At 42.2% G+C, this 13,138-nt stretch overlaps 1 protein-coding gene across 3 annotated transcripts in view; it reads right to left on the bottom strand.

Moving 5' to 3' along the window:
- The window catches only part of stom (stomatin), a 65,127-nt gene that overhangs the window by 33,452 nt on the left and 18,537 nt on the right, over positions 1–13,138 (bottom strand). For all 3 annotated transcript variants that reach the window (XM_060935446.1, XM_060935445.1, XM_060935447.1), the window contains 2 exons: positions 5,719–5,828; positions 3,073–3,145 (listed from right to left, as the gene is read on the bottom strand). In XM_060935446.1, the coding sequence (XP_060791429.1) occupies positions 3,073–3,145; positions 5,719–5,828 (183 nt within the window). The remainder of the gene's footprint in view (positions 1–3,072; positions 3,146–5,718; positions 5,829–13,138) is intronic.

Genomic DNA, 13,138 nt, shown 5'->3' with positions numbered 1-13,138 from the left:
TCTCTCTCTCTGCCATGACGATCCTGTAGGCCGCACTGACTGAACTGAAAACTTCGGTCCTCGAGAAAAGAGATAAAAGCCCACCCACACTGAAAGCTGATTGGTTTACTCAGCAAAATAAGCCAATCAGGATGCTCTTTGTCTAGCATGCGCTACATGAACAGGCACACACGCCTCTTGCGCTCCCTCGCGCACTCCGTCGTATGCGCACATTCTAAGATGCGCGATGCAGACATTAATGTTTCGTGTGCACGCTCTTGCTCGCTTGCTCTAGATTCCGGGAGATATTATCCAATTTGCGGGCATCAAGGAGCCACTATCAATATGCAGGAGTCTCCCGGATGTCTGCGTTATACGGTGACCACAGATTGTTAACCATAAACCTCCCACCCCTGAAAATTTCTCAACGGATTTACATCTATCTCAAAAACGATCATTTTGGTCTGAAAAAGTCGGAAATCCACCGATCGGCGGAAAATTCTCATCCCTGTATTGACCACTGTGAGTGAAGGGCTCCCCCTCCTTACAAAAGCCAATTTAACCACTGCATCCAAGGGTAAAGAAAGTTAAAGCTCCCATGTTAATAAGTTACTGTTTCTATAGCACCAACTTACAAAGGGGCTTGTATGCTAGGCGTGCCACATAAACGGATTAAAAATGTACATATTTAGGGTTTTTTTTCCTTTTTTTTTTTTTTTACACAGACAGAGTCTCCAGTGTCACGCTTCAGGATGGAGGACTTCACGGTTTCTGTGTAATGTGTCAAACGTCATTTTGTGCCTTATTAACTTCAAGAGAAGGAAAGCCGAGAACACGGTAAAGGAACGTTTGTCTACAGCTGCTACAATGGTCTTAAATGGAACGATAAATGGATAAAAAGTATGACATCATTCTTTAATAAATAAAAAGAAATCGTAGCATGGACAAATAGCTGTAGTACAAGATGAATAAAGACTTCAGGATATACAGTTATTAGAAAAAAAAAATTATAAAGGTATTATTATATGGCACGAGCTACTTCCGGTAAAATCGTGTGCTCTGATTGGTTCCTTAAGCAGGCAGTATTTTCCCGTAATGCCCATGGGCGATTACAGACTTACTTTCCAAGGTGGCGGCTTTCAATGTCACAAAAACAAAAAAAAAAAAAATGATTAACTGGAAATCAAAAATGGCTACAAACAAGAGTCATCGAGTTATTAAAAAAAGAGCAATGAAGAGCATTCAGAAACCGCTAACCGAAATTCAGTTTTGAAACCGCTCACAGTTTATTCTGCATGCGTGACTCCGCTATGTTACAAATACGACGTGACTGAAAGCAGCATCACGCCTCATTATAAGGACCGTCTATTTTAATCTTAGAAATGAAAAAAGCCATACAACAAACTCCTTATTAAACTCGCTTGCTTGGTCTTTACGGGAAAATATCAGACCGAGGTCTTTTTGTCAAGACCTCAGTCTGATATTTTCCCGTAAAGACCTCACACGCACTTAATAAACAATTAGTAATGAACCATCGTTGATTATTTTCATTTCACTGCATGTTTTATTTTAATTTTCTAGCTGTTGGTAATTCAGTATTCTATTGCTCAAGTATACAGAAATATGCACCTGAACATTTTTAGATGTTCATTTGTACGACAAAGGTCAAAATGATCAGTTTAAGGTGCCCGAGTTTCGGATTTGATTCCCTCCGAAAATCTAAAATCCTTCAAAATGTCGAGATAAGTACACTTTAATCTCAACCCCTTAAATCTCTAAATGTCACACACTAAGCATTCAGGATTTTCAACTATTATGTAGTATTAGGGCTGGGTATCACCAGATACCCCACGATACGATACTATGGCGATATTTTGCCCACGATAACGATAATATCACGGTACAGCGATTCTGCGATAATCGATATATTGCAAGAAATTTCAACCACATCACGACATCTGTGTCACTGAAGAAAATCAGAATTTATTGACCACTGTAAAATTACATTTCACATACATAACTACACACTCTTGCCAGACATATATTTGTCTCTATTCCACTGCTGGCAAAACCAAGAGTTGCTTCACTACAACATACAGAAAATTCCCATTTCTGTGCTAGTATTATCAACTTTTCTGTAAGCATGGACACATCAGTGCTGCTTAACAAGCAGAATCAAATTGTTTTATGAAAACTTAAAACTTGCACTGCAGACTGCACATACATTTCAGTGCTAACACTAATATCAATTTGTTCTTTGTAAACTTGAGAACATATACCTGAGAACATTTAACTTGTGCTTATTTTGCAGGAACAACACACTGTCTGAAACACATTGAAAAGTGCAGTGTGCATCTTAGTCTACTGCGCATGCGCGAAGCCTACTGCGCATGCGCAGAACACATGAATTAGCAAGTTCTCATACAGACCGGTTTATTATTCAAAACAAGGCATTACAAATTATTTGACTCGGCCAAAGACTCGACCAATACGCACAAAACATAAAAATCGGCAAATGCGTGAAATACTCACCGATTTTCTATCAGCCCAGCTGATCGGTAGGACAAAACTACTGGTGAATTTTCCTACCCTCCTGGATTTCGCGCATGCGCAGTAGGCTTGGTAGGACAAATCCAAGAGGTAGGATAACTTTACAGAACACCGGCTCACTGTTTTTTTTCTCCTTTCCTTTGGAATCCAAAATGCCTCCAAACATCTGCCTTAAAGTTCGGCGGCGTCTCTAGGTTTACGTTAATAGCCATGCTTGCTTGTTTTTTTTCCTCACTGCAACCGCCGGGGAAAAAAGAGAAGACGAAGAGTGCCTTGCAGTGAGGGAGCGGCACAGCGACACCTCGCGGAGCGGAGGTGCGGAAGTCGTACTGGATTTACAACCCGTCTGAAACATGATTTATTATTTGAAAAAATATCGATATTCAAATTTTGAGTATCGATATTGAATCAGAAGACAAAGTATCGCGATATATCGCCGTATCGATATTTTTGCACACCCCTATGTAGTATATAATTATATACTTTATATATTATATACTTTAATTATGAAGGACAAGCATGGCATCGGACTAACAGTCTTACCTGGTCCTTTGGCTCCTCCTCGCAAAATACGGCCCAGGCGAAAGATTATAGCCCGTTCGTACTCCTTCACTATCTATAAACAGAAAGAAGGATAAACAAAAAGATTAGGTTTTTAAGTATAAACATGGAGACGATTACAGAAAATCGCGCACGCTGATTGGTCGAGAAATTCAGGCTATTTCTCGATAATCACCTCGAGCGACTCGGCAAAATGGCGGCCGATCACTGTGTCACCATAAGTGAGGAAGAATTACAAATGATGACAGAAAATGCTGTTCCTAAAAAGCACTAAAGACGATCTGAAGTTTGGTCCAAAGCTGTTCAAAAGGTAAGGTGGAATTGTGATTTATTTTATCGATTTCAAAACAAAGTATTTTATGTGACTCAGTGTAGATAAGTGTGACACAATCCCGCGCCGTGCCGTTATTACATTTGCATGCTGCTTGTCTTTTTTTTTTTTTTTTGAATACGATTTTTTTTAAATAAAATCACCTGTGTATTTATACTAAAACAATTATCTGCCTCAGGCTCAGTGAATAACAACCTCGACTGTGTCTCAATTAGGGATGGCGAAAACAAAAAAAATCTTGGCCGACCACCGAGCCTCATTAGCTGGTTAAAGTCGGTTAACCTAGGAGTTTAAAATTCTAGAATTGGAATTATTTACAGGGATGCAAACGGCGCGCCTTTTGGCGGATGCCGCCCTCTCCACGACTGAATCGCGCAGATCCGACCTTCCTTTCCCAAGGGGGGGGGGGGGGGGGGGGGGGGGGGGGGGGCGTTGGAGCGTCTGACCACAACTTCATCAAAGCAAATTCTTCATATAAGCAAATGCCGCCACAGTCCATGAAACACAGGAAGTACAAGCACGAGAAGAAAACAGCAAATCAGAAAGCCGCGCACGCCCGCGCCAAAGCCGCGCAAAATTTAATGTGCGCAGCTTCCGCGCAAACGCGCGCAGCCCCCCAATCCACTGCCCTCCTCCCACACCCCCCACGCCTCATGGACTGCAACGGCACCCGCCTATTTAGTAATTTTAATACAGAATCCACCTTGAAATTACAATCAGACACTCCAACGCCCCCCCCCCCCAAAAAAACGGATCTGCGCGATTCAAAAAAAAAAAAAAAAGTCGGCATCTGCGCCTTTAGTTTGTGTGGAGAGATATGATCTGCAATAACATGCATTGTTTGCTACAGACCGAAACATACTTTCAGAATGCACTGGCCAAGGCAGGACTAAACTCGATGTGCCTTCTAATAATAATAATAATAAAAAAAAAACAAAAAAAACAGAATAGTAATTTGTAAGCTAAAAAGCCTGTCTACACTTTTCTTTCGCCGAGTGGCAGCTGGGCGGGACATGACTGAATGGGTGTTTCTGATTTGTCAGCTGTCGTCCTTACACCGCATGGCATGGCCCAAGCATTTACAAACACAGAATTCCAGGTTCTCCGCTCCAAAATCGGCAGCTTCAAAACGATTGTTTTTTTTTTTTTTTTTAACCGACAACCAAAAAAAATTAACCGGTTGACGTTGATTCGGTCAACCACTGGTCAAACGGTCATCGGTTAACATCCCTAGTCTGGTTAACACCAGACCATATCACAAGTGAAATATGGTCTGGAATCCGCCTACTGAATTTCTCGTAGGGGAGGTGTGGTTTACGATTGTCAACGGCCGTTTATTGGACGTTGCGAATGTCTATCATTTGGCGTATACGTAGCCCATGGCCAATCATGGCAGTTGTACTCGGTGACGTAGTTAGAGCGACGAAGAAGACGAAGGAAAGAGAAGGCAAAACAAAACTGTTCTTTTTTTAAAACAAACTTTCGCTCTAAACTATTCAGAACAGTGTCTAAAGCTTGATCGAAAGTTTGGTTCGTATCGCTCGCTGCCATGTTAAATGTGATCCGTAAACAGTCCCAAATAAACTACAAGCTTCCGTTTGTCGAGTAGTACGCGTCACCGTCTTTCCACCCCTCCCCACTCTCTGATTGGCTCCCTAACTCAGGCGAGCCTTTAGACCATAGTTTCCATGCTGTCTTTTCAGATCGGAACGATTGTGCAAAGCAGCATGGGATTTCCCAGGCTATAACATCCCTAGTCTCAATTATTATTCACCTCAACTTCGGAGAATAACTTAAATAAAATCTCCTTCGCTGGATATCATCAATCACAAAGCAAAACTCTTTAATGACTTGTGAACATTTGCGTTCCAGTGACAAGCTCAAGAGCATGCAATAAGAACACAACCTTCAAAATTCTGAAGCTTGCTGCCAGAAAAGTGCACAAACACCACCAGATGCTCTGCATCCCTTGGATGGGAGACTATTATCCATGACACAGACTACAACAGTGCTTAAGGGAAAGAAAGAGCAGCCTTAATGAGAACCAGCACGGCTGAGGTCAGTTCTCATTCCATTCAAGGATTTCTCCCAGTTCTCCACTGAACATGGTGTAACCCTGTTCAATCATTTGTACCATTTCTGACTTTTCAAGTTGCCAACAGTAAATCACTTGACCCAGTGACATCACTCTGATCCACGACTAGCTGCAACCCGTCATGTTTACGTTAACAGCATTAACATTCTAACCAAGCTGTTTCTGTCATTAGCATTCAAGCGCATTTGGCGCTGCCACTTACCTTAATGCACATCCATATGGAGATGGGCAGAGTGAGGATGACCAGGAGGATCGAGAACAACACCAGGAACCAGCCGCAGAACCCAATGTCACTGTCTGCACTCTCAAGAGCTATCAAGTAAATAAAAAAAAAAAAGTCTATAGACTGTAACAATTCCATCCTCCTAAATCACACAGCTTACAAACAACATATAAGGAACTTGATTGTTACCAGGCCTTTCAACACGTTTGCACCTGAAATCTGAGTAGGTAATGAGAACTAGCTTGTTGAATGCTAATATTTGTCATCACAAATACAGTTGGAAAGAAAAACAGTACCAAGTGTGTCAAAAGGACGAGAAGACAGTGTGGGAAATAAGGTCGGACCGGCGGACATTTACTGTACCGGCAAATTTCGCATTTGTCTGTCTGTATTTCAAAAGCATCAAACCAGATGGCCCATGAAAAATTGCAAAGATATGGATCTAATCTACTCGTTTGTGAAGGTTCTCAGTCATCCAGGTCATCGTAAACCGTAGGTGCTAAAGACGGCAGCTGGACTTGCCTGAAATTCTTGAAGACGTTTCACCTCTCAGTACCTAATGTTTGACTCTCACCATCCACTGGAACACAAACTGGGGGGTCATTAGGACCTTACATCACAGGGCTCAGAACATTCCAACAACGGTAGAGGGAAAAGAGAAGGAGCCAAAAAAAAAAAAAACCCACACATCGAGGAAGCATTTCAGAAGTGCGGGGATCCCAGCCGGGCTTTCGTCAAGACCAGAAAAGAAACATAACGGACAGGGAAGAAAAAAAAAAAGCAAAAAATGCAAGAACATAGTCATTCCCTACATTTCTGGACTATCTGAGAAACTCAGGAGGATCTTCTACAAATCTGTACACTTCAGACCCAGCAACACTGAGTCAGAAATTGGTCCACCCTACAGACAGGATACCCAAACAAACAGGACAACGTAGGGTACGCAATTCAATGCGGTGAGGAATGTACGGATCTGTACATTGGGGAAATGAAACAACCGCTTCACAGGTGCATGGCTCAACACACGAGAGCCAGTTCCTCAGGCCAGGACCCTGCAGTCCATCTTCATCTCAATGGAGCACTTGCATGTGACGTCACAGCCGATCCAGATTGTGACAGACACCATCGTGTCGGTCAAACGCCATATTCCGCCTTCTACTTCTACTTCTGGTTCTACTTCTGCTTTTACTTCTACCTTTTCTTCTGGAAAACCCTACTATATACAATTCTACTACAACGGCTGCGGCTACAAGCTCTCCCTACCTGTGCACGTTTTTTATGTTTTTTGTGTGTATTTTTGCGCGTTTTTCGTCTGTACTGGACTTCAATATCCACTACAACCGTATGGACTTACTGGACATTGGTTTCCAGCAGAAAATGACGGGTTTGTAGCGATTTCCATCGCATGCACAACATTCCGGACGAGATAGGATTGTTCAGCGGGGAGGATTGTGGGGTCTCCGTGGATTGTTATTGGAAGCAAAGGGAAGGAGGCGGCGCCGGGAGCCGAAGCAAAAGCGAGGCTGCAGGCAGAGCCGGCCTGTTGACTAAGCTCAGAAAACAGCCACTCAAACCTCCACTGCCAAGCCTCTACCTCTCCAACGCCAGATCCATGTAAACAAGACGGACGATTTGGAATTACCTTATTCTATTCTATAATCGGCTGGTCAGTGCTATACTCAATACTTAAGTGACTTACCCATCCAATGAGGATTATTTTCTTGTTTACAAGATGCCACATCTGAGTCGCTGACAAATCCTGAATTTCTGTAAAGATAACTGTCCGGAGATTTATAAGCACGCAGTGCTTCACCACTGAACAGCGAGGGAAAGTTAATGAGGTAATGATACACGTCCGGGTATTCCGCTGGCAGTTCAAAATCCGGTCGTGAAAACTCCGTCCGGAAAGCCATAAGGGTCACAAATCTGTAGATCGTTTATTTTAGACATATACCTAGTTATCTGTTCATTAGAAAAATGAGCCGTGTAGTCCGTCGGTTGAAATTGATCCATTCTGTACACGAGTGCAGCAGTATTCAGCGGTGTTTTTTACCGACAAGATGGGGGTTGTGTACTTTCCGGTCACGTGACTGCAAGATCTCTATAGCAAAGGACACTCGTTTCAGGACTGCAGTGTACACATTCTAGCCAGAGAAGACCAGTGGTTTGAAAGAGGAGCAAAAGAAGACATCAACCTGGAATGCCCATCACTGAACAGATGAGGTGATCTGAAGCCATGTCCACACGGCAACGGATTCAGGTGAATCTGATAAAATTGTTTATCGTTTCGGCCTGGCATCCACACGGCACCGATGTTTTGGGTGCCCCAAAACGAAATCTTTTGAGAACGGGTTCCAGAGTGGAAAAATCTGGCAACGGCGCCGTTGCGAAGTCGTCTGGATGAGTAGAACGGATTTGTTTACGATGACGTCACAACCACATGACTGTCAGTGCTTCACGCTGGGTAGAACTGTAACGAACTCGATGCGAGTTGTCAACAAATCCTATAACTTGGTTCATGAAAACACGCTTACAAAATATTTTCACTGCTTTCCAAAAACAAAAAACAATCCCGCCAGCAAAAATAGGGAAAAAAAAGGAGCGATCTCACCTCTTCAGATGTTGGTTTAAGTCCGACAATACATTCCTCAAAAAGGGCGTAGAAGAACAAAAGTAATCCATCAACGTGTGGCATTCAATTTATTCTGGACCATTAAAGAATTCTGGAGGATATCAGAATGTTGGCGTACCGGCTTCCATCTACCCCCATTCATTCCTCTTTCCGCATCTTTCGTTTTAGGCTACTGATTAATAATCAAAACCTTATGTGGCTGATGCTACAGAAGAAGGGGTTTCTGCACATGCGTCTACTACTATTGTTCTGGTATCTCCGATGGGACCGTCTTACAGCGCACGTAGAGGTGTGGCATGTGTATTGCATCGTTTTCAGCAAGCGTTGCATATGAACCTGAGATTTTACTGATCCGTTGCCCATGTGGACGTGATATTAAAAAAAAAAAAAAAAAAAAAAAACTCTCGTTGCCGTTGTCGTGTGGATGTAGCCTGAGACACCACTTATCAGCCACATGCAATGCAGTCCTTGGCACACTTCCCAAAAAACTGAACACACATCCACACCAAGACTCAGCTGATTTCAAAGACTCGCATGCCGGCAGAGAGCCAACGACCCACAGATCACCCTAACGACTCTCTAGGCTGCTAACACCATTCACACCCTGCCTCTAGTGACCTTAACACCTACAGGATGACAGAGGGTGAACAACCCATGTGACCTCAATGACTCTCATTAGGTTTGCTTTTGGGCCACTAGAAGATAAATACCTGGAACTCCTCACTAGTCAGACAGAACTGAAGAAGCCTTTCGGATGAGAGGTGAAACGTCTTCAAGAATTTCAAGCAAGTCCAGTTGCTTTCTTTAGCACCTACAGTCTAATCTACTTCTAATTTTCTTCCAAATGTTGCACTGGGCAAATACATTATGTTGCAGCACAGCCTGTGAAACAGGGGCCCCCACGGGCACGACTTTAAAAATTCATAACTCTGCCACCGATGGTCCTAGCCCTGCTAAAATTTACAGGCACGTCCCTCTCCCGAGCCCTTTCAAACCAGCCCAGGCACGGCCTGATCTGACATCAGGAGCGAGCACGGTTCACTGAAAACTTTAGCACGAGCCTTAGCTCTAGCCGCGCGTGCGGGGATTTAAAAAAATTCATAACTCCGCCACTGAAGGTCCTAGCCCCACCAAAATTTACGGCCACCTCCCATTCCCCCGATTTGCACACTAAATAAGGCAATAATAACTCACTCAGTATTCACATTTTTTTTATTGCACGACGCAGCTGAACTAGTTCTTTAGGGTTGACCGTATCCGATTGAGCTGGTCAGTTGTTTAAGAGTTCAGTTTACATGAACCTTTGCAGTACAGTATTAAGTCCCAAAGTGCCAATCAATGGTTGTTATGTGCATTTTTTCCCCATTCATAATAAGAATGACAGTCACATGCTTTGGAGGCTGTAGATTTATATTTTAATATAGAGAGTTTTTATTTTCTAAGTTCTGGTCCAGCAGATTTGAGTCTGAACGCCGAATGATAATGACCACGTCTAGTTTTTAATCATTTTAAAAGTAATTTTGTTCCAAAGTTACTTGGAATCTCGTCCTCAAAATGTTAACTCTATTATGTACGAAGAGTTGTGTTGTTAATTACTAAATTTCCTATAGACTTATTATAAACATAGTATAAAAATTGACAATGTCTCATGAGTTGTTCTAGTACTGATATATGAGGACCAGTACGTTGTAACCAATTGGACCATCCTTGCTTCACATACTTTTTTCTAGACATGGAACTGATCTGTGTGTGCTTCTGTTTTCTTGGGTAGAACTTTAAGCATGTTTTTCTTGAATCTTCTAACATTTTCTCGTAAATTATATTCAACCTGTTGTGTAATTTGGCCTTTGAAGATCACAAAAACGTGCCTGGAAATAGCTGAGAAGCCATCTCCAGGCATCTAAAGCCCTTCAGTTTCCTAAAGCCCCCGGCCGCTTTGTTCCGGGCCTTTGGCCCATCATTTGGACAGGCTGAAATTTGGACGGACAGACAATTTCGGACTTGTCTGTCCTGTGACAGTTTGCTTAAAGTTCCTTAGTTCCCACACGGAGATGATTAGTGTTGTATGTATTGCCCCTTTTCCACCAAAGCAGTTCCAGGGCTGGTTCGGGGCCAGTGCTTAGTTTGGAACCGGGTTTTCTGTTTCCACTGACAAAGAACTGGCTCTGGGGCCAGAAAAACCGGTTCCAGGCTAGCACCAACTCTCTGCTGGGCCAGAGGAAAGAACCGCTTACGTCGGGGGGGGTGGAGTTGTTAAGACCAACAACAATAAGACCACGAAAGACCGCCATTTTTAAGCGACGAGAAGCAGCAGCTGTACAAACGCGAAGTCATTTATTATTATTATTATTATTATTATTGTTGTTGCTGCTTCTTCCGTGTTGTTTTTGCTTCAATATTCGCGCCAAGGTTTATGCAAACGTAGCGACGTAACTGACGTATACAGCGACGTAACTGACGTATACAGCGACGTAACTGATGTGGCTTCCCTTAGCACCGCGAGCTATGGAAAAGCAAACTAGTTCTCAGCTGGCTCGCAAGTTGAACGAGTTGTGAACCAGCACCAGCCCCGAACCAGCCCTGGAACTGATTTGGTGGAAAAGGGGTAAATTAGAGTTGTGAAATGAGCACAGGACAGTCTTTATGATTACTGCAGCAGATTAGGCCAAAAAAAAAAAAAAAAAAGTGTTTCAGGTAACATGAAATACTAAAATAAGGTCGGTAGGTAGGAAAAAGGTTTTTTTTCTTAATTTTTTTTTTTATTTTGGTCGAAAAAATTAACACAAGTATCTTACAAAATAGTATTTTGGCACAGAATCCTTTATACCACACATCATAAGTGTTTTAAATCTTTAAACGAATAAAAAAAAAAAAAAAATCGCGAGAGTTCGAGTTATGATCTACGGAAGCGTATTGCTGCCACGCTCAAAAAAAATTGGCTTAGAATCAAGTAATTACGTGAAAAGATATTGTTAACAAAGTTATCACGTTTTTACAATATATTTATCATGTAATAACATAACATCACGTAATTTCATGATACGAAATTATCACGTTATTTCATGATATTTTCATGTAATAACGTGAAAACACCTTATCAAGAAATAACGTGAAAATAACGTCCTAGGCTAGGCTACTTCCATTAAAAGCAGACGGCCTAGCCTAGCCTACTGTAGAACTTGGGTCGAGCAAAAACACCGAGCAAAAACATGGCTGAATCCTGAATGACTCCTATTTGTATAAATAGGGGACTACATAGGCGGCAAAATGTAGTGTTTTTCCCTGCCATGGAAGTGCACTTGTATACTGAAGAGGAAGCAATTTGCATTACAGCCTTGAATGAGGATTCAAAATGGCGCCTCGGCTCAGTTTTCCCTTCCTCCTTCAGTATACAAGTGCGCTTCCATGTTTATGCAGGAGGGCTGATAGAAGTGGCGAAACATTTTACTTTTTATCGTTTCTTTCACAACTTGAATGCGTTGAAACAAAAAATTATGACAAACTAACGCCGCTTACACTAAAATATCGAGGAAAATTTGTAATAAAAACTTTACGGTCGGCAATTTCGACGCGGAAATTCTCGATCAGTCGGGTTACCGGAAACACACTTTTTTTTTTTTTGGCCTTATTCTTAGGTAAAAATCTACAGTATCCAGATTGTATTGTGGGGGGTTGGAACAGTATTTTCAAAAAGAATCTGTCGATCACGGGCTCCCGTGTGGCGCAGCAGTAATGTGTTCACCCAATTGTCTGAGATCATGGCTGTCTATGAGCTCATGTACGTGGAAAGCAGCGGATAGCACTTCCCTCCAAATGTGTAATGCCAGAACTGTTTTATACAACAGTTCTATAAACAACAAATTCATATCGAGTAAGTAATATTTCAGACACAAGACAGACCCCGGAGAAGCCACTCACACTATCGCCCGGTGGCTAGCTGGCTAGCTACCTCGCATCGATTTGGACATTACTGTTAAAGGTACCTCTGTTAAAATTGGCACCCCTTCTTCTGTTTCATCTTCATATGACGTTTCAGGGCTTGTTTTTTTTTTTTTTTTTTAAGTACTTCCTTGAAAAGTATCGATTGCCGTGTTTGTGACTGATGTCGCTAGCATTACTGTAGTAACCGTTTTGAACTAGGAAGTGGAATTTTATGTGGCGAACACAGAAAAGTGGCATCTCTCACACACACACGCATCACAGTGCTGTTATAAGCACTCTTGGAATGCCATGCGACCACCAAATCAAATTAGCGGGACTAACTGTTGTCCAAAAGCCTGTTTAGTACTGAAAAAAAAATAATAATAATCAGATTCTGTTCACTCCTCTATAACTGAAAGATTATTTATCTCTCAGATACAATTACAGACATCTGCTTCACTTCAACCTCCATTTGTGCATCAATATGATCAACAACACTGTGCAATGCAAGGATTAGTGGCATGCTACTAACAGAAAATAAAAAAGTCGATAAATAAAGCCAATCTAGATGCAGCCTTGACACCAAACTTTCTAATTCTCTAAAGCAGTGTTTCTCAACCACTGGGCCGCGAATTTTATTTCAAGTTGAAACTAATTTTTACTCGTAGTAGGGTACCATTGCTGGGGTGCATCCGACGTCACATCCGCCTCGTTAAGCTACGGTCACACTACAGCTCACGATGCTTTGCGATGGGTTATCGAAGAAAATGAGGCATTTTGATGGTGATATACACGCGAGCTAAAAGTTGTGGTCACACAGTAGGGGAACACTCGACTTTCACACCT

This window comes from Neoarius graeffei, chromosome 12, assembly GCF_027579695.1.
Source record: "Neoarius graeffei isolate fNeoGra1 chromosome 12, fNeoGra1.pri, whole genome shotgun sequence".
NCBI classification, from domain to species: Eukaryota; Metazoa; Chordata; class Actinopteri; order Siluriformes; family Ariidae; genus Neoarius; species Neoarius graeffei.
Note: the sequence above shows the minus strand (reverse complement) of the source record. Positions and strands in the feature narration are given on the sequence as shown.